This window comes from Anabas testudineus, chromosome 12, assembly GCF_900324465.2.
Source record: "Anabas testudineus chromosome 12, fAnaTes1.2, whole genome shotgun sequence".
In the NCBI taxonomy this organism is placed as follows: Eukaryota; Metazoa; Chordata; class Actinopteri; order Anabantiformes; family Anabantidae; genus Anabas; species Anabas testudineus.
In genome coordinates this window covers 2,310,786-2,333,701 of record NC_046621.1, presented here as the reverse complement: position 1 = coordinate 2,333,701, position 22,916 = coordinate 2,310,786, and the positions used below count along the sequence as shown (strand labels likewise).

General features: G+C 42.1%; 1 protein-coding gene across 6 annotated transcripts; it reads left to right on the top strand.

The window, feature by feature from the left end:
* The first annotated feature begins 170 nt into the window (after positions 1-170).
* On the top strand, positions 171-22,916 carry LOC113159096 (myocyte-specific enhancer factor 2C-like). 6 transcript variants are annotated; one of them, XM_026355607.2, is made up of 11 exons: positions 171-341; positions 2,805-2,903; positions 7,800-7,974; positions 9,117-9,320; positions 16,481-16,624; positions 16,708-16,807; positions 17,026-17,070; positions 17,672-17,838; positions 19,049-19,178; positions 19,300-19,423; positions 19,697-22,916. In XM_026355607.2, the coding sequence occupies exons 3-11, from the start codon at positions 7,921-7,923 to the stop codon at positions 20,043-20,045; spliced, it is 1,317 nt and encodes a 438-aa protein (XP_026211392.1). In that variant the 5' UTR covers positions 171-341; positions 2,805-2,903; positions 7,800-7,920; the 3' UTR covers positions 20,046-22,916. The 6 variants fall into 6 exon arrangements, with proteins under 6 accessions (XP_026211392.1, XP_026211389.1, XP_026211391.1 ...); XM_026355604.2 differs by having other exon boundaries at positions 16,708-16,900; XM_026355606.1 differs by having other exon boundaries at positions 16,711-16,900; positions 19,697-20,045.

Below are 22,916 nucleotides of genomic sequence, written 5' to 3'. Positions count from 1 at the left end.
AGGTGACTGGGCTCCTCCACAGACATGCACTCAGTTAGCTTGGACACAGGGGGGGTCACAGGGTGTGAGCGCTGGAGAGAAATGTGTGTGTTGATGGGAGGGAGGGGGCGGTGTTTGAGTGTCGGGATCTGATGGGTGTAGACCTCAGCTCAGTGCAGAGAGAGCTCAGATCCAAACACAGCCCAGTTCTGGGTCCCCCTCTTTCTAAGCCAGCTGGTCTGGCTTAACATCACTTTCTTTTTTAAAATCCTTTTCTTGTTTGATACAAGGGATTGACTGAGAAAACCCACAGCTGGAGCTGCTGGGGAACCTTCCAGGTGAAGAGAGAACAACAAGCGCTGGTGAGTGATGGGTGAACGAGGCCTTTATATTATATATATGATATATACAGGACGAAAGAGAAGAACATGTTAACTAGACAGTGAGAAATGATTTCGATTCTAACAGCGGTTTTCTGTTGTTGACCATTCGGCAGCAGCTGAAACAAGCTGTAAACAAAACTCAAACTATGAAGTCGATGTGTCACAAGTGCTGCAGAGCAGGATTCAGTTTAAGGTGTGTTCATGGAAGCAGCGATCAACATGTTTAACTCTGTGCTTGATCTCTTTAGAGATCTCTTCAGTTTAGTGCCGAGCAGGAAGTGGACGGTCTGATCGATTCTAGATCAACACAACACGAATGTTTGTGCCTGAAAGACCTTAAATGAGGTTGTTAGCAGGATATTCTACAGCTGATTGTCTCCTCACTTGATATTCTCTATATAATACAGACGCTAATACACAGATACAGCAATGAGCTAATATCAGTAGTGATATTAGAAATGAAGCTTCTTTAACACTTCATCAATATAAAACAATTGGTTCAGACAGTTTAAACGGTGACATCTGCTGGTCAGAGGGATTCTAAGAACAGTGGTCTGTGGTTAATAAAGTTAGTATTATCCATCAAACTGAGACTGTTCAGAGTCTGTCAGCTCTGGACATCATATTAAACTTCACCTATGCTCTAACATTACACATATTCATCAGGTCCACTGTGGATGTGAACAGATCTCAGGGGGCAGCTGCTGACAGTTGTGGGTATAGAAGCAGACCTTTAGGTGTGTGTGTGTGTTAACTTAACACTCTTATACTAAAGTTATTGACGGGTCAGTAACATTTAAAGCTGTGTTTTCCATTGTAACGTGGACGTATCTGTGTGCGGCTCTATTTTTAGCTCGAGTGTTGAACATAGCCTGTAGTTGTTCCTACACCCAGCTCGGTTGTACCTACCTGCAACATAAGTGATGTTTCTATTCTCTTTGAATATTTGACACAAACATGGACGTACCTGGATGTTTTGGATGAATATTCTACATGTGTGATGACTATTGGAGTATTAAAGCTGCAGTAATCGATATTTATACACTGATAAATGATCAAATGTTCATGAGTAATGTGGCAGGAGTCACCCACAGGGAATTATCACCAAGTCTGCAGATCCCCTCGGGTAATTAGTTTTGTTTTACAGCCTGGAAATGGGTCATTTACAGCTGCAGCAGACAGATGTCGATTATCTGCTCGACAGCAAACAGCAGAGAGCTGCAGGTCGACACAGTGAAGCACTCAGGGACTCCAGTAGAGACCAGAACAGAGAGAATAGAATAAGAATCATGTTGTTTCTGCATTTACTATAAGAAGGTGTCGTGTCCAGTGACTCGGTGATGACAACATTTGTGGTGTATTTTACACAGACACTCCCACATTTTCATACGTCACAGTTTTTATTGGGAAACATACGGGTGTTGCTCAACTTGTGTTTTTTTTTCTTTTGTTTTGTTCTTGTTTCCACTTCCTCTTCATCCTTCATCTTCCTTTATCTCTGACATGTCCACAGTGTTACAGTAATTACATACATCAGCTGTGGTAAAGACTGATAGATACCCAGAGCTACATTACTTCATCACTGTTGTCCATTACAATATTGTTATATATATTGATAATATTGCAGGACGCTGAATGTTCCACTTTTCTCTAAAAGCAACTGTCCCAGTTTTGGTAACACTTTAATCAAAAGCAGGGCAGCGTTAGTTCTGCTTTGAAAATAAATTAAAGATGATATTAATGATTTGTACATACACAAACATATCATATGAAATGCCTTCTTCCTGTTTCCTCCCGTGACCCCTCAGGTTTATCTGTTGACCCTTCAGACGAGCCGAACTCTTGACACTGAATTTACTCCTCAGCTGAATAGAAACTCCAGCAGCTTCACCTCAAACTGTCTAATGTCCAGTGGGCGTTAAACTGTATCAGTCACTGGAATTTTTCTTTGTACTGCAGAACCACTGTTCGTATTAGTAATTTGAATTTGTAAGGGAGTATTTTAAAGCCATGATACATGTTTCTGAGTCCAACTTCAAGCTTATTTCACTGACAGGCGCCAGCTACAGATATTTTCATTTCTTTATTCTGGTGGATGAGTGGGGGCTGAGGAGCATCTGACTTGCTGTGTCACAGCCCCACGCCTCTGTGTTGTAAACATTATTAAAGATGTGATAGGGAGAGATGCACATTCAATAGTTTCCACTGAGAGGCGGTGATGAGACGGACAGGACGCACAGAGCTTCACAAACTCCTCAGAAGTTTTATTAGGATTTTTATTTTGGAGAATACACAACTGTGGAAACACTCATTTAAAACACAATAAACACATTCAGAGTTTAACTTGTGTTGCAGGTCTCTATAGTTTCTCACATCTGTGTTTCTGTGCGTGCGTGTGCGCGTGTGCGTGTGCCCGTGATGTTGCCGCCTACTGACGTCCAGGTGCTCGCCGGCAGCCAGAGCCAAAGCTCCAGGAGGAGACTGACCGATGGACTGAACCGCTGGACGGACGCACGGAGACATGCGGGAGTGAGCGCACAGGTGAGCGCACAGGTCACAGCAGCTTGTTCTCTCCGGACACTGTGGATGTGTTGCGGTGCGTGCGTGTGGGTGGGTGTGTGTGAGAGATGCGGGGCGTGCGGGCTTGACGCGCGGTTTCACTGGTAAACAACAGGAAACAAACGATCCTCCGTCCTCCTCCTTCTCCACTTTCTCCCAGCGCCTCGCTCTCTTGATGTTTTCCTCTCCTCACGCTCGGTGACGAGCTCGGTGAAGTCCAAACCTCCCGGTTTCTGCCTCCGTGAGTCTGGAGAACTTGATCCAGACTTGAGCGTCATTTCTCGGCTCGCTGCAGCTCGGTGATCACCTCACCTCCGGCTCAGACTCGTGGAAACACTCAGGAACTTTTCTGCACAGACCGTGGAGCCTCATCAGAGGGTATGTTGGTTCTTCCAGAGACTTGACTCCTTTTCATCCTCAGGATTTCCAAGGCGTCTATCTGCGTGTGGTCGGTTCCCATTTCGTTATTTTCAATACTCCCATAGACCTGGCATGAAAGCAACATTGATCATTGATTCATGATTGAATTCTTTATTTTAAAAGTAAAAATCCGTCAAGCTCAGCATCTTTAGATTTTAAACTGATGGACAGAGAAAATGAAGCATCTGAATGTAACTTCACTGCAGGAAATAATGTGAATGATGTTTGTTTTTTATTTGATATAAGGAATTATCTATTATTATCTCACTGGTAAAGTGATCATTTGCTTTTTTCAGCCTCACACTACTTATCTGTTGCTCTATTGAGCTAATTGAGTTCCTGTGGAGGACTCATCATATTTCATATTGTACTTGACAGTATCCACCTTTGCACCACCTTGTTTGTCGGGGACGGTGTTTTTCTAATGACCCTTTTCAGGTACTTTTCTTAGTAAGTCCATTTTCAGTAAGTGTCTTTCGAGCGTCTCTTGGTTTCCAGTCCGTCAAACGTTTGCATAAAGACAGGAGCAGTGTGCCGTGAAGGCGTCAGAGTGATATCAGTCACTTCTGCTGAGCATGTGGTGTCTGTGCCACAAAGTGACTCATTCACTGCTTATAGAGGGGTGTCCCTAACCAAACCACATGTATTAGATCAGGTTTCTAGCGTCTACATTTGAGACCTTAATAAGGACTTTGACCAGTAATTCAGTCCGTATTTGTTTTTTTAAGTTGACGGCACTTTAAACTTTGCTGCCATGTGATACATCTGTAGATTGATCTCCCATCTTTGGGACAACTGTTGGTTTTACTTATTCCAGAAGACTTGTAACGCCTGAGACTCGACTCGAATCTGAGCTGCAACAATCACTTGGAAATATTTTGTTATTGGCAGATATTTTCATTACAGTTTCAACTGTTTGGTTGTCTTGGGCGTGAGACAGTAGAATAAATAACTCATGGTATTTGGACAGATACGAACGTATTCACTTTGAAACTTTTGGTTCTGGGAGACTTCTTTTTCTGTTCTATTGACTGAAACTAACAACAAGGATAATTAGCAGATTAATTGAGAGTAAAAATAAACCATAGGATTGTTTATCATTTGTCAAATTTACAAAACAACTCATTAGTGTCCAATGTTGGCAATCAGCCGCCTTTTTACCTTTGTTCCACAGACGTCCACTTTCTGCTGCTCATTGTGTTTGAATCAGTACAACTTTAGTTCTCTCCTCAGTTTAATTGAATGTTATTTATTATTGGGGCCGGGTTTACTAAGTTTGAAACACGCCATAGGGCTCTGACTGCTTTCGAAACACAGATGAACTGGACTGTGTGTCCCTGAACGCGTCACCAGCTCGTGCTACACTATAAAGCCCACTGACAATGGCAGTGATAGGGACCTGTTACCTAGTGGTGTAACAGTATTGAAACCCTGACACACACGTCCATAGTCTTGTGTGAGAAGACAGAACCTAACCGCTCCCAAATCCCCACCCACGTATTAATTGCGGCTCCTTTACTCCCACAAACTCAGCACGCGTTGCTGCTGAGGAGGCAGCACACGGTGGCTCTTTAGAGCAGTTTGCTGCTGATGAGAGCAACTAGACGGATCCATCCCAAAGTCATTGTCTGTAAATCCATAAAAATGGATGATTAACGCCCCGGGTTTAATTTCTAAGTGACGTCTCTCACAGTATCTGATCCACCGTCAGTAGAACAGCCTTAATGTCTTGGTGCCCTTTTAAAACCTTACATTTCATTAACTATGTTCAGTTAGGAACAGGCTTGTTTTGCTAAGTCTGCTTTTCTGTTTGCTATTTTTAAAATGATCTAGAGTTGAGTTCCAGGTAGACCTAAAAACAGCCTCAACATCAGGCTTCCTGAAAGTCCCCTGTACAGTAGGAGGCACTAATAGAGTCAATTACTTGGGGACCATTCACAGCTGTCCATCCCCCTCCTGTCTGTCAGTACCATGCAGCAGAGCCCGATTCCCCCTGCCCCTCAACGTCCACCCACCCCCACCTTCCCTGGCTCTCTGACACAGAGACATGCAGAGTGTCCTGCCAAGAAATACAAGGGCACTGTCGCATGTCCCCCATTAGCTGTTTCTCTGCTATGTGCTGTGTAGTTACTCAGTGACACACATACACAAAAATGTCCAGTACATCAGCAGCAACGGGCACCGGCGGCGGAAAGTCCATTTACTCAAGAACAGTACTTGAATCTGTCGAGGTATCAGAGATATTACTCATAAATTATAAACAGAACCAGGAGTTGGGTTTAGAAAATGAATGTATTGTGTTGATGAAACAAAACAAAACCTCGGATTATTTTATGAATTAACACAGTTAATGGATTAATGAGGAGAATCGGCCCTGAGCACTTCTTCTTCTGACACTTTAAGTACATTTTCCTCACAGTACATTTACTTAAGTGAAATATCTGAACACAGTCGCTCTCTCTCTCTCTCTCTCTCTCTCTCTCTCTGGAAAATAATTGGCAGGGAAGAGAGAAAGAGAGCGGGAGCAGCTGAGGACTGCGTGAGATGGCTGTTTTCCATCTCGTCCTCTGTTCAACAGTCGCTCTCTCTGTCTGAGAACCAGAAACCAGTCGTATTGTTGTTCAGGGTAAAAAGTTCATTCTTTTATTTTTGGAATCCTTCTGTTTTACACAGAGTCTATAAATAGCAGGGAGGTTTGTGAGTGTGGGTATGTGGAGGGTGATTTAGGTGGAGATTTGCTGTCATCCTAGAAAAGATCAAACCATGTATTAACTCACACCTACAGACGCATTATTGTTTTACGCAATCTTCCCTCAACATCTCACGTCTCCACATGGCCTAAAATTCCCTTTTACTACGACATGCTGAGTGTGCTTGTCTGTGAGCACTCTAATTTTAAACTGTGTTGATCCTTTGCTGTTTTCCTGAAGTGAGGTAGACTCAGAGGCAACGTGACTCAGACTCTAGATATTCATGTAATGCTCCCAGGCCGGCGTGTTGCTGCTCGCTGCAGATGATGTTTGGTCGCAGCGTTCTTCTGTTAATCAAAGCGTTTGTTATGTCAAAACACATCAGATATGGCCTAATGTCAGAAGCTGTTGGTTCATATTTATATATTGCTACTGTAAAAAACGGGGAGTGGAATGAGTCAGTGCAGTTTATTACAGCTGCAGCCAACAGTCATGGTCATTATGAATTGATCTGCACAGTCCACTGTGTTTTAATTGATAAGTCACATTCTCCCAGTTACTGAGTTCAGGTTATTTGGCATCTACAGCTGTTATATGTCAGCTACAGATTTAATCAGCATGTAAGTAAATATAAGTGAAGAAAACTAAGATGTCCTGTGAATTAAAAAAACTTAAAATGATGTATATAGTATTTGTAAACATCACAGAGTAAGTTTATCAGGCATTTGTTTTTCTTTCTACCTTTTCTAATAAAGATGTTGATAATTAGGAGGTGAGGGAGATAAAGTTAAAGAGCAGCCTCGTTTTCTGCCTTTTTATTGTGAGAGCTTCTTCGTCATCTTCTTACGTCTTCACGAATCCCACTTTCGTTCTCCATTTCACCCTGAGTGCATCAGGGCTGGCGACCTCCTGAAAGCCTGCACGCCTTTTCGCTCGTCACAAGCTGCCAAGAAAACCTGCCGAGTGTGGCCGTGTTTGTGTGCGTCTGTCTCACCGTGTGTGAACATCCAGTTAACTCTGCGACCCAAGCTCTTAAGCTCCACTTCAGGAGTGAGACACAGGTCACATGGCACACACACACACACACACACACACACACACACTGACAGTCCTGCACATGCCCATTTTTACATGTTCTCACTTTCATGTTTACAAAAGCTCAGTATAAAAATCACTTTGTGAGCTGAATCTCAAACCGTCTCGTTCAGCCGAGATGTTTCCTGCTTGTTTGTCCCGGCTCAGCTCCACCTACAGAGGACGCTTTCTGCTGAGCGGTAAAGACAAAAATCCTGTCTTCAGTTGTGGTTTTTCAAGACCTCCAGATGTTTTCACAGAGTGTGTGATAGAGCCAAACTCATCACTCTTTACTATTTGAATTCTGACGTGCCCACTTGTTTCACTTCCCCCTGAGCATACAGTAACCCCCTGAGGAAGTTGGGTTTCTGGGTGTGTCAGGGGGATACAGCAGCAGTGAATGGACGGGCGTGCAAACAGACAATATGCTGCCTGTCTGTGCGTGCCGTGTGCGTGCATGGTGGTTAAAGTCTGCAGTATAGCATGGCATGATACCCACACACAATCCATTTTGGGTAATTATATGTGTTCATACCTGTTTCTGTTTAGAGGTTTTGTTTTGTTGTCTTTTGTTGTTTTTAGCACTGACTATTAAAACCAGTTCAACCTATTTCTTTTACTGAGCATTGTGCACTGTGCACTGTGCATTTTCTGATCTTTTAACATTAATGATTATGTTTATGTTTGTCTGCAGAAGCCAACCAGCAGTTTGTGATTGAACATTAAAAAACCGTGAGGACCTGGAAGTGAATCGAAGGAGCTAGAACAGAAGACGATTGTGACAAAGAGGAGAAACAACGGAAAAAATAGTGAAGATGGGGAGAAAAAAGATTCAGATAGCTCGAATTATGGATGAACGGAACAGACATGTAAGCATAGCAAAGACTTTAACACCTTTCAGCTCTTTAACATTTCCCTAACATCTACACTTTTAGTTTTTATAGATTCAGCCACTGGTCCAGGTACAAACCCCACACAACTTAGCATTAAGAGTGAAGCAATAGGTGAAGTTGATTGAGTTCTAGCTGCTGCTTCCTCTTCCCTTGGAAAATGTAAAACAAATGTGATGTAGACTGAGATGTCCTGGTCCCAGAAGTCCACAATGTGGACTCAGGCCACATCACTGCATCCTTCTCTCCCACCATGTTGCCCAAACCTCAGGTCTGGCTCCTGACTTGTAACTTTAGCCATTCAGCCCTGAGTAACAGGAGTAACAGAGACAAATAAGAAAACCTGGGACAACCACAAAAGTGTTGATTCCAGCTGGTCTGTATGGATGAATCAGTTAATATCCATCGAAACATGGTGACTGTGTGTAGTCTGTGTTGCCGTGATATGTGTGTGTTACATCTTCCATATTTGAATTTATTCCTTCACTCTCTCTCACCACCTCCATCGAGCCACATCCAGTGCATCAGACACACTACAGTTCCTCAAACCAGTCATATCATGTCATATGATCCTAACAAGCTGTGTGACTGTGTCTGTATTCAAACGACGAACTCGATGCATGCAACAGATATAGCAGCTGAATAATGAGAGCTTATTGTCAATGAGACTTTTGCATGAGTGTATTGTCACACAAACAAACACACACACCAGTCTTGTCTGGGGGAGCCGGTCCTTGTTTCCTGTTATGACAGGAAATGCAGGCACATGTGCTTCCTGACTCCTCGTAGCAGGGCCGGACTGAACTCGTCACAATCCTCCTTCTGGACATATTATGGTTCACCAATATGCCTGTGTGTGTGTGTGTGTGTGTGTGTGTAATAACTAGAAGGAGGAGAATGTATTTTATTATTTTATATCAGATGTGGGAGCAGAAAAAGTCAAGTTATCACCAGAATGGTTCCCTTTGACCCACTGCACTGTCTGTAGATTGAAATTAGGGATTATTGTCATAACCTGTGTGTATTCACTTCCAGTTTAATCTTATTGAAGTGCTGTTGATCTTCTTAATTTGTGGGTTTGTCTCCTTCAACTGTTCATAATTCATTTTTCTCTTCTCCAGGTGACATTTACTAAGCGCAAGTTCGGTCTGATGAAGAAAGCCTACGAGCTGAGCGTGTTGTGTGACTGTGAGATTGCCCTCATCATCTTCAACAGCACCAACAAGCTGTTTCAGTACGCCAGCACCGACATGGACAAAGTTCTGCTGAAATACACCGAATACAACGAGCCTCACGAGAGCAGGACCAACTCCGACATCGTGGATGTAAGTGATGCACAAAATACCAGCAGTAGAGTAGTGGTTGGTATGAGGATTTTCAGTTTGTGGGCAAAATGATTCAGTATGAATGTTATACAGTGTTTTGTCTCAGTGCATTCTTAGATTTAATGGACCAGAAACATGCAGAATGATTTATTAGCATTTATTTATTAGCTTCTTTGATACAGAAGGAAACATAAAACTGTGATGATTCTCAGTCCTGTTGTTATGAAAGTTGTGTGACTTGTGAATTTAACTGGATTCATGGCTGTTTACTGATGATGAGTCATGTTAATGATGATATCCAGAGATACTGTAGTGACTCTACATCTAAAATTCATCTGGTGTGTAATGATTGATCCATCATAAGAATAATTTTTAATTTAATATGCTGTAACCGGTTGTGCGTTACATCTGCTTCTACTTCATTTGTAGACCATATTTCTGTGTGTGAAGGTGTGTGAAAGTGTGTGTGTGACAGCAATGTACGGCTTTGCACCAGCACAGAACTCCACAGTATGTACTAAACTGAACCTTGCTCTGCTTTGACTTATGTAATAGTGTTAGGAGAACACAATAGCGAGCGTATGCCTCTACAGACACATGCAAACAACACACTCCACGGACACATGCTGTGGACATTTGCTAAGCACAGCATGTCAACAAGGTCAAACTTAAGCTGTCAAAAGTCAAAGATCGGGCAGGAGTCTGATGCTGGGGCACTGACAGGGAGCGTAAGCAGGAGGTTTTACACCTCCCGCACCTCCTGGATTCATTAAAGAATTTGGCTGCTTTACAAAGTGTGGAGATGTTTTTCCTCATTTGGTGAAAGCAGTAAGGGCAGAAAGGGCCTTTTCTCCAACTATTCATTAAATATAACAGGATCACACCTGCAGCCACCTCGAAGAGAGAGGGGGCACCTCACGTTTGTTGAGCTGCACGACGCTCGTTGTTTGCACATGTACAGCACATACTTTCTGTGGGTGTACCTGAGCTTTTCCCTCCACGCGGCCCACCACATGGCCTCTTGGCCAAACCCGTCAGAACCAGGCTTACATGCTCTGTAATCCTCTGTAATCTACCACAATCCTGTTTAGCTCGTTACTATAAGCTGTCCAGGCAGTCTATTCATCTCTGCACTGTGTCCACACAGGCTGAACCGGCCCAGTTATTTACTGCTACTCACTTTAAGCTCTGTACAACATTTCCTACCTCACTCCTGTTCAGCTTCCTTCTCCTTGGCCTTCAGTTGATTCCTTCCCTTTGGGTTTTGCTGTTCTTTCTCACCTTTATCAAACTGCACACTGAGGTGTTTGGGTGCTTTCACTTAATAAGATTAAATTATCATAGTGTTGCTTTATTTCCCCTTCACACACACATAGATACGACTGTGCACCTTCACATCCTGATAGTTTGGCACTTGTTTTGTATCAAATGCAAATTCCCAGTGATACGTTACTTTGACTAAAGACTGTCGCTGCTGTTTGATCAGCATGTGAAAACGACATGTCACTGGTGTTCCCCTGGTGCATTTACCATTTTCCACTGGCAAATGACAACTCCTACTGGCATGTGTCGCTGTTTTGTGATGCATAAAATCGTATACCACCTATGTTCCACTGACAGGTGCAGATTTACAGTGGGAGCTGACCACTTGCTGCAGGCAGCTGTCACTGATGTAATGAATGCTTTACATGTCTGGCAGCTGAGCCGGTGGGATAGTCAGTCGTAGCTTTATATTATGGCTAGCATAGCTTTGGACATACTTTGACCACTAACACTAGTTATATCCCAGTGGGCGTTCCCTCAAGATGCAACACTTATTTATTGATGTAGCGTAAAATGTTCTGATAGTGAAATAGAACAGATTTTTATCAGAGTAGTGTGGAGATGTCAGTTTACTGTATTTACATTAAATTTACTGTTTTATATTTAAATATGCAGATTACATTGACTGTATATGTTTTATATTTACCTTGATAATGAAATGATGTATTTAAAGAAACCAAAAACAATCTCAGCCTGTGACATTATATAACGTGTGTGAACGTGACAACCTGTTTTCTGTTTGTGCAGCATTTGCTCATTACCCATGCCCCTAATAAAGAGATGATTAGTCAGTTTAGGCAGCAGAGCGTGGCCGTGTGTATGGTCACATCACTGTGTGCAGCGCTGCCATTAGATTTAACCACTTCTCAGACACCTCTAGATTTTCCATGAATCTATTATATCTCAAATCGCAATATGACTTTTTCACCAACTCATGCGTCCTAACTCTGATTGAGGCTAAACTGTTGAAAACTGTGCTGTTTTAGTTTAAATGAGCTGTATGGACACTGCTGGTCTGCAACTTGATGAGTATGATATATAATATTGGTTTATTCATACACATGGATTGAGTTTGATTCCTGTGTTCGCTGATAACATTTGACGCTCGGCCAACACGCCCTGCTTAATCTCGCCGCTCTCTGATTGGATGATGAGAGGGATAGAAGTCTTTGACAGGCGTGCGTGACCTCTCAGGTCGAGGTTATAATACATGTAGCTGTGGCGGCGGTGCCAAGGTCACAGTCGCTGTGCCAGAGAGAGTGGAATAAGCTCCACATGCTGAGCAGATAGTGTTTAGGATGTTAAAGGAATAGTTCAACACTTGGGGGAAATACAGGCTTCCTTCTGAGAATGAGATGAGGAAATAAAGATCAATTTCATGTCTGTGGACTAAATTTAGAGCTGGCTATGGTTAGCCTAGCTTAGCATAAAGACTGGAAATGGCTAGCATGGCTCTTACCAAAGTTTAAAAATATATTTACCACCAAAACCGAAGTTGGTGGTTTTAGAGAGTGGAACTGTTTTATGGTGGATGGATACACAGGTTGATCAGCATTAGTGGCAGTGTAATAACCACCAGCCAAGATGGAAAATCACTCACACAAATCTGAAAGCCTGAAATAAATCACTTTCAGCCAATTAACTGATTGATTGACTAGTTTTTATTCATCCCACAGAGGAACCTGGGTGTAGAAGTGTAGTGAGCCCACATATCTGAACGACTCTGCAACAAAGACAAATCCACCAGACAGGAATTTAGTAGAAGAGAGGCGTCTTTGTTTGGGTCATCTTGTTTTTTTCTCATGTGGCGGGATGGCGTGTGTGTGTGTGTGTGTGTGTGTGTGTGTGCGCAGGCGACAGGCCAGATAACTATCAGCTTATTGTGTTATGTTCATTTAGCCTGGGAACCTTTCTGCTATTTATAAATCGGAGGACTTCTGCATTCCTCACTTTTGCTCTGTTAACCTTATTTTGTTTCAGCTGGCTCCGTGGTGTGTGTGTGTGTGTGTGTGTGTGTGTGTGTGTCAAACTGTGGCTCCGTGCTGGTTCAGATTAGAAACAGATGAAGTTTTCAGATGTACAAAGTCATGCACACACACGCACTCACGCACAGACTGACGCTCACATATGCTCTCAGAGTAAGTCCAGTTCCTTTGTGTTGGCTGTGATCCCTCCCTGCTAAATGGCTGGAAACCGGTAGTGCTCTAAAAATAGCCCAGAACACCGCTAAGAATAGCCATGACGGGCTGTGAGTGTGTGAGTGTGTGTGTGTGACTGTGGTTTGCCTGTGAATGACTGAGTGTGTACGTATTACTGTGTGAGCCAAGGGAGGAAAATAAAGAAAAGGAAGAGAAGAACTTAAGGCTGAGTAACCAAGTCTTAGTTCCCCACAAACTGCTCCACTTCCCTCCTTCCTTCTTCCCCTTTGACCAGTACAGTTTATATCTGTGGAGGAGTAGATTTATTTTGGGGCGTGAAGCTGTTTTCAAGCTGTACTTTTAATGTTTCCGTTCTTTAACGTTGTTTGATGTGTCTAGTGTTCAGATTCACAATCGAACGTGATCATTTTTCAGCCATACTCAAGTATTTCTAATTATTAATAGAGTTTAAAGGTCGTCATGTTGACGGCTCAACGGTGAAAGTAGAAAACCACAATGGAGAAATATCACATTTCAAGCAAACGTACTGAATCAGTATTAGTAATAAAAGTACTTGTTTGGGGATGTTTTATTGTAAGAGACTTTATTAGATTGTTATTACTGATGCATACTGATTCCTGTTGAAGCTGCTCGAAGTGGATCGACTACTTTTACTCACAGTTAGTTTAGTCCAGCGTTCAGGTCAGGCTGCTCCAAGGGGTCACGGGATAAATCTTAAGGGTCATTAAATGATGAAAATTTAAAGTTTAAATAGATTAATTCATATTCTACTTTGAAAAAAAGCTTCATGAAATACAGGAGATTCCCTGGACCTGAGAAAACATCAGGAACATGATAAAGAGACAAAACTAGAGTCTTACTGTGTGTCTAAATATTTAATATTAAAAGTAGGGGAACCTCAATAGTATTTGTATGCAGGATCAGATGAATCACATTAAAAGTCTAATTGTAATGTAAATGTATTTATTTATTATTTGCCCTTCACTCTGAATGCTAATATCAGCGTGCTAACACGGTGGCAGTCCAACATCATTTAGTGTGTTTCTCTGAGACTCTGATGGATTCAGTGTCTGTTGTGAACCAGTTTTCTTTAACTCACTACAAAATGTCTTTGTGTCCTTATTTGTTAAATGTTTGGATCCTGTAGGTGGAGGAAATGCGTGTTTCTCTAATTTTGGCCGAGGGTTTCATCTGGTGCCGTAGCAGTAGTAGTGGGATGTAGCAGGAGCTTCACATCATGTTCCTTGGTTCACACAGACAGACACACAGACACACACACACACACACACACACACACACACACACACACACACACACACACACACACAGACACACACACAGACACACACTCTTAGCATCATCAGATGTGGAACTGGTGGAGGTGGTGGAGACCACCCACGACAGGAGAGCGGTGGAAGGAACTGACACTGAAAAAAGACTAAACTACATTAAAAGAAAAGAGAAAAGCAGCGAGGGTGGAGGTGTAGAAGAATTTAGGAGGGGAGGGAGAGGGTGGTGTGATATTGTGGCATCCACCCTCTTCCCCTTCTTTGCCCCCCTCAGCTGTCTCCCTCTCTGTCTGTAGTACCTCCATGAAGCTGTTCAAACCACCTGCCACCACACACACACACACACCCGACACACACATTCCTAGTCAGCAATGGAAAGTAACTAAGAATATTTACTCAGGTTTTAAAGTACCTGCAGTTTGGTTTTAATACTATGTGATACTGTACTTTTACTCTACAGCATTAATATTGATTTTAAGGTGTCATAAATATAACAGCACCACCTTAAATAAAGAAGATTGGTAGAATAAATTAAACGTGAATCATACAAATCAAATATTAATTATATTAATTAATAATTAAAGTAACTTGTAACTTGCAGCCAGATAAATTAGTTTGAAATGTTTACCTCTGAAACAAACGGCACTTTTAATTCTTGAGTATTTTCAGTGCTTTAGGGAAAATCTTTGTTGTTGGTTGGACAAATTTGTCCAACCAACAATCCAAAACCCAAAGCTGTTCATGTTTTGGGCAAATCTCCACATCTGAGAAGCTGAAACATACAAAGAAGAGCTGGCAGTTCATTTTATCAGTGTTCTGTGAAAATCCACTGGTGGATTAACACAAGAACAAAAACCCACTCTTTAGATAACTCAGTTAAACTTCAGTTTTGCACTTCGCTGCAGTTTCAGATCATCCAAACATCAAATCTGTTGCTTTGTTCCAGTTTCCTCCTGTAGACCTTCTTTCCCTCCATGATCCTGACCGACAGCAGTCACTGGATCCCCCTTTGCTGCCTCCCTGTCACCTGACCCAAATACCTTCTTTTGCTCACTCACGGTGCATTGATGTCCTTGGGACCCTTTAGAGGGGCCTAAACCCTAGATTGGGAAACATTGGAGTCAGGATTAACAGATATAATAATAGTGCAGAAAGATATTTGACCGTAGAAGGAGCTTTTACGCTGAATCGCTACGTTCTTGGGTATTTTTACAGCACTCTTCCTACAGTACCTGTATCATTGTTAGTCATGGCCTGTTTTTTGTTGAAAAAGGAAGGCGTGGGTGCACAGTAGTAATATCTTGCACACCGTGTGTGTGTGTGTGTGTGTGAGTGTGTGTGTGAGAAAAGTAGGCTAGTGGAGTCGGTTTTATGTTTTAATAGACGAGCCAGATTGACAGATTGTGAGGGAGGGATGGGAGTGACGAGAAACGCTGCGGAGCACAGGAGCAAAAAATAGCCTTCTACGGCCATCCCTCTAGTAGCCACTCCAGCATTGGTGGTAGCTGCTCCCCCTCCCTCTGTCACCACAGACCCTAGTGCCCCTTCTCTGTAGAGCCAAACAGGTGGACATGACTGGGATGAATGGGATAGCTGCACTGGGCCAACCGCCGAACCCTGTGTGTGTGTTGCAGTCATGCAGTGACAGACGGGACTAATGGGCTGTGAAGTGCTGAAGCAGGTCACGGGGAGCCAAACCGCATACTGTACAAACACACACCCCATCATCATCCTCCTCCTCCTCATCATCTGATACCTGCATGAGAGTAGGGAGATTTCATTAAGCTGTGATGAAGCTGATGTTTAAGTCACACGTGTCTGACTCATACACACTTCATATGATGCATAGTTTTCTCACCAGAATGATAAAAAACCAGAGCAGCATGTGTGTGTTTTTATAATTCTTGTAAAATCTGTTAAAAGAACTGTGTCAGGTCTGGTTGTACTGTTTTCAGTACTGGCTGCAGTCTGACTGATGGTTGGTGGATGGTGATTTGCAGACTGTTGGGATATCTGCTCAGATGGCGCCCTCTTGTGGTTCACATAGTCATGAGCACATTTTTAGTTTGAGGGATAGAAGTTTATCTCAAAACACTGAAGAGCTAAAACATTATTACCAGCACGGTCTCACTATGCAGCCTCCATACCTGTGTTTTACAGTTTGTCTTTTCAGCTGCAGCAGAATCAAAGTAACACACAGTTAGTCACGTTTCTGCCCTTTGTAATGATGAACTGCATTAATTTGCTCAAACAGTGTTTTTAAAAGATCTAAGGCTTTGTAATAATGTATAGTAGGGATGTTTCCAAAAACAAATTGCCCACGGGCTTATATGTACATCAAAGTGTTTCCCACGTGTTTACGTCTTGTTTTTCCCCCACCTCTGACCAGACACTGCGGAAGAAGGGTCTAAATGGCTGCGACAGCCCCGACATCGAGGCAGACGACTCTGCCGGCCAGAGCCCAGAGTCTGACGAGAAGTACCGCAAGATCAACGACGACATCGACCTGATGATCAACAGACAGAGACTCTGCGTAAGTTCACATCAGCTTAGTGCCGATGGTCTTCTCAGTAATGTCAACCAGCTGACTAACGTGGGACCTCCTGAACTGTCCAGCAGGGTCTGCCTCCCTCCAACTACGATATGGGGGTGTCCATGCCTGGCAGCAGCCCCAGTGGACTGCTCTACTCCCACCCTGGCATAGGAAGCGGCCTAGGTAACCACAACCTGCTCCCCATGTCACACACACACCCCTCCCTGCAGAGGAACAGCATGTCCCCTCAGCGTCCCTCTAGCACTGGAAATGCTGGTTTGTACAATGAATAAAAGCTAATTTCAATCTGTGTAAATATTTTTTATATCTTTATACATTTATGATTTATTAAGTGTTTGACTTCTGTATATTTGACCGTGTGTGTGTGTGTGTGTTTGTAGGACTGATGGGTTCAGAACTGCCAAGCACCGTGGTTTCCAGTGTGGGTAAGACGCAATTAATTTTATTCCCAGTCTGTTTATTGCTGTAGCTACTGAAATACCAAAGTCTGTGTCGAGCATCCTGTCGCAGCAGGTTTCACAGTTTGTCATATTGAACGTTAAACAACTGATGAGGAAAATAATTATCTGAGATTCTAAATCTGATACAGGAGTGTAATCAATACAATTTTTCCAGAGGATTCCTATCAGTGAAATATTAGGGACTTTAAGACGTGGTCTGAAATCTGCAACAAGCAATTTGAAGAAGTCACATTTATTAGGAAATCACATATAATGAGCATTTAACTCATTTAACACCAAAATCTAACACCAAAGTAACAGAAATACATGAATTACATCAAGGAATCTAAAGAATCAGTCTGAAGTATTGAAACAGATAAATTACGTTCTAAAACATTAAGTTGTTTACTACAGTATATCTCAGTACTTCAGTCAAACACCTCCAGCTCAGACAGAATGGATTAAAGTGTACAGCATAAGATGAATCGGGCTCCGACACTGACGCTCTTTCTCCTTAGTTACACACCTTCAGGAACACTGGTCGTGCTGTGAATTGTACAAAACCTTCACTCTTGTTTCTCACCAGGAAATAGCAGCTACAGCAACCACTGCACCTCCCCCGGGCTGCTGTCTCCAGAAGGAGTTTCCAAAAACATGCAGGATAAGAGTCCTCCTTCGATGAGCATGAACCGTAAGCCCGACCTCCGAACGCTGATGCCCAGCTCCAACAAGTGCAACAACATGCCAACCATCGTGAGTGCATCCACTTCTATTGTATTAACATTTATTTTAGTTTTACTGGTTTGATATTCCTGCAAAGTCCAACAACATGCTGGAACACTGAGACTGAACTTTATGCTTTAATGCTGCCCCCCAGTGTGAGGACTTTGACCTTATGCTGGTAAGTAGTTCTCATGTTTTACATGTATAACAAACACAAAATCACAGAGAGAACAACAACAGTCACAATTAAAGAATGTATTTAAATAAAGTGAAAAGCTCCAACTAGGGGTGGGGGATCTGATCTGACCCCATCACACACAAAGAAAAGTGGGAGATAAGATAAGAGGCACATACCTCCATCGACATGCTGCAGGACCCGACAGTTTAAGGCAAAGCAAATTAGTACAGAGCCTATAATTGGCCACAGAGGGAACAAATTATTAAAAAGGAGGAAGGACTGAATGTCTACATTTATTCTTGGGGGTGCTGGTGTCCTTAAATAAAAAAATTAAAACAGGAGCACGGTTATTTAATCAACCTCAATCCAGCGCTCGAATCGAAATGGTGTCAAACTTACTCAGTATAGAAAGTAATAAAGAACCCAAATAATTAGTCACATTCACACACGTTAAGTATGAATTACAGGCTGTAAGCTCAGTTCAGCAAAAGGAACAATGCACAATTTCATGTATGTTTTTCTTGTTGTGCATCTGTAATACAGTGTTTTAGATTGAACCAAACAAAGCAAAAGCAAAGAAACATCTCAAAAAAGTACTTTGTCTTGATTCCCATATTTCAAAATACTGCATTAAGAATTGAATTATGTAAAACACATTATTAGTTATATTATTATTACCGACTCTTAAGTTAAGTTAAATCAATTCATTCTGACTGAAGAACGTGTAAGTGAACATTTGAGTTGGTCAAGGTAGATCTGACTGTATAAAATGTTTCAGTCATGTAGATCTGTACTTTTAAATCTTGTGTCATGGAAGTGATCATGTTCAGTATTTGTTGTTCAAGTCATTTTAAAATGACTTTCAGAATAATGCAGCACAGTTACAACAGCAGAGCAAACTACATCTTCCAAACGATCGGCATCTCTAAAAGATAAAAACTGAACATAATCATCTTCCTGACCGAGGATTTGTTGCAGTAGTTTTGAGAGGTGACAACTGAACTCATTATATTACGTAACTGCAGCTTTTTAAATAAATGTAATGTATAAATGTTTTTTCAGAACCAGAGAATAAATCACTCTCAGACGGCTCAGACGCTGTCGACTCCTGCAGTCTCCATCGCTGCTCAGACTCTACCTGGACAGGGGATGGGCGGGTATCCATCAACGCTCTCGTCTTCCTACGGCACAGGTGATTACTGAAGAACAGGAGCAACACTGCTCAGCTGTAATCCAGCAAGAGACAGGAGGCTTCTCATGTTAATTAATTAATTCGTTAATGAGGTGGACGTCCTGTGTGTGTTTCTCCTCAGAGTTCTCCCTTGGCAGTGACCTGTCCTCTCTGTCCGGGTTTGGAAGTTCTGGTCTCGGGTCAGTGACGAGCTGGCAGCAACAGCAGATCCAGAATCTGCAACACTCAGCACTGGGACACATGGGGTGAGCGTCTGTAGATACAGATTTAGGAAACAAGAGTAACAACAAACAAAGTTAATGTTATAAATAACATTTAAACTAGTTATTACAATGAAACAGCAACAAATTAACCCGTGATTAGTAATTTTAGTAGTAGTGCTCCTACATTATTATCTATATACAGTTTACTATACATCACACTCTGGCTGTTCCACAGTGTGAGCATCAGGTCACAGGTTCTAGTTGTGCTAGATGTGTGCTGAGACTAACTGAGACTTCCCCTCTTTTCCTTGACAGGAACTTGTGTCAGAACTCAAACCTAAACCTCACCTCTGGTCATCAGAATCTACACATCAAGTCAGAGCCGTCCTCTCCCCTCAGAGACCGGAGCATCGGCATGGTTGGCGCGGGACTCGGAGGAGGCATCAATACAGCCGGGTATCCCAGCTCCAGCCGGGGTCCCAATGAACCGGGCTGCTCCCCCGGCGACAGCGCGTCCAGCTGCGGAAGCTCGTATGAAGGCAGCGAGGAGCGCGAGGATCATCACGGGAACGACAACTTCCTCCTCCGGCCTCTGTCCAGTCAGGAGGAACGGCACAGCCCGTCGGTGAAGCGGATGAGGTTATCAGAGGGCTGGGCGACATGATGGGATTCGGTCTACAACCAGAGGGGGGGGGGGGGGATGTCAGTAAAGTTACCTTATAGTGTTATTATCAGCATCATATTCTTCTTGTACTGAGTGGGTGTGCTATAAATGTGTAATGGTAACATGTACACGAGGTGGCAGAAATGGAACCAGTGATGCTCTGCTGTATTTATAACATGTACTGTAGCTAGACTTGTACACTAGAGGATGACTCCTGGAGAACTGGACCCTGGATAAGACTGTGAGAAATGGTCCTAAACTTTGTCAGACATTAAACAGAAATGAAGAGCTTTGATGGTTCATTTTGTGGTATTTGGTACACCAAAAAAAAAAATAAAATAAAATAACACAACTACACGGATTATAGAATAAAGCCTGAAGGGAAAGAAACAAAGGGGCAAAGGGGCAAAGGTCACCGACTTAGGGTTCGGTCCACCACCTGCTCGTTTCCTGACGTACCGCTGCTCTACCAGAACCTACAAAGCTCAAATTTCTGCTTTAATATGACAGAAAGTGGAACAACAACAACAACAACAACAACAACTGTTGTCAAACATTTCCCTTAAAAACAACTGGCAGCAAACATCTGTAACACTAAAACGAGCCCGTTCCTACTGGACATGCTGAGGTTTAGTTATTTTTAGCTTTAGACAAACATCTTGAATCCAACTTTACTAAGAATGTCATGACTCATAAGTTCCGCTTCAGGACTGTTATTAGGACCATTTCTTGCACGTTTTGTACAAACAGTACCGAAAAGAGACAAACACGTACTGAAGCAGCTGGAGGGTTTGTTGGTGTACATGTGCCGCTTTGTTGTTTTTTTTGTGTGTGTGCGTGTGTGTGTTCAGGGAGGGAATATCATATGTTAAATGCACATTCTTGTATGTGCATGTGTATGCAAACTAAAAGTTAAGTGAAGAAGTCTGGTACTCTAAACAGTGAAGCTACTGGTGAGTTTATTAACATGTGGATCATTGGAGCCATAGGAGCAGGCGTGTTGAGGTGAACTGCTCGCTTTCACCTCAGCACGTGCCGCGTTGCAGGTTCAACATTTTTTGCGCACATAAAAACATATAGCACATTTAAATAAGATAGGTAACGTGTGGCAAATAAGGTCGAAGGGTAGAAAGAGAGCGTAAGTACAGTGGGTGGCGAGAAACGTCGAGAGAGGAAAGAAAAGGTGAGCGAGGAAGTGTCAGCGTGATGGTAACAGGTTGCATAGAAAAGACGCTTTAGACAAACTTCACTTGATGTGAAGACGCTTCTCAGAGTTAGTGAATAATGTTCAGAGCCGTGTTAGCAAAACTAAGGAGTTTCAGCGAATGTAATCTATATATGTAAATCTATGGAAGCAAAGAAACGGCACAAGGATTAGAATCTGACAGTGAACTGAATTTAAAGTACTTTTAACTACTGTATTTTATTTGCACAAAAACAAACAGTTATAAGATTTTTAAGATATTTACACAGACATTAACATACAAACAATTTAATAAAAAGCAGATGCAGGAGTGTTTGAAACTAGATTCTTTCTAAATAGACACGATGGCCAACAAGCTATGCAATATGCCAGTAAGTTTTCATTCAACCTAAAGAGTGAATTTCTAGTATTCAAATGTTACTTTTACCATCTCTGAATTGATGTGGCGTCACTTTCTTTGAATCAGGTTTTTTTTAATAAACCTTTGAAGAAAGAAATGTAGGTGCACAAATTCCGATTCTTTAAATTCAAGTATATTTCTAAAATTATATGTAAATAATATCTTACATATAATTTGAAATCCTATTTTTAAAATTCAAGTACATCAAATTCTGTAAGTTGATATAGAAAATGTAATCAGACTCCTACAGCAGTTCTATTTAAATTAATATTAAAAATGCCGTAGTGGTTTATTTCAGTTTAGTACTCATTTGCTTTGACCCTTCTTTGCTTCCATAAAACACAACCAGAGTTAAAAAGCATCTTTGTGCAGAACTTTTATCCAAACTGCGAAGACCTGAGTGGCTCGTGTCGTCGTCGTGCACAGACCGTATTAACGTGCCGATAGCTTTGCAGGATCCAGCAGTCAGAATGAGGACTGCCCTCCTAGAAGCCATATCCAATGGGGGAGTGATACTTTTGCTGCACAAACGTTTATAGTGTTTTGTTTATTAATGAGTTTCCTTCCTTATTATATCAAATTGATATTTTTGGATGCCTGCAGTTCTATTTAATAAGAGTAATATAACAAAGCAGAGACGGGAAGCACAGGTCAAACGATTTTTCTACTAAACATTCAGGGAGATTCAGTCGGTAACAATCGGAGGCTGAACAGACTAGTTGAGGATCTGCTGCGTGATGTTCACATTTTTATTTTACAGAGAAAGTGGTGGCTGAGGGTTGTTCACATTTGAATATTTTGGTTTAAAAACTGTATATTTGGAGCTCAAAAACCCTCGGCCACCGGCCTCTACTGCATGTGGCCCATTTACTGTAAATCCAGCAGCTAAAGTCACTCATTCACTTCTAGATCGAAAAGCTGTTTGTGTTTTTGGTTTGATTCTTTAATTATCTACTTACACCTGTAATTTAAAAGCTAGTTTATCTTGAATTACATTTTAATTTGGTGACAGTGAATGTCCTCTGTTTACACTCCCCGCCTCTTTACATGCACTAATGCTTCTAATAACTACAAGTTAAATATTCTAAGAGATTGTTAGCGGCATAAGCTGGCCTTTGTCGCCACTTGGAGACAATGTTTCTCAGAAGAAAAATTAAGTGCACCTCTGTTGTCACAGATCATGTACAGCAATTCCCTCACTCAGAAATGTCGTAGTATTTGTATTTTGCAGAAAAAAAACCATTAAATATACAGGCTCTGTTACAAA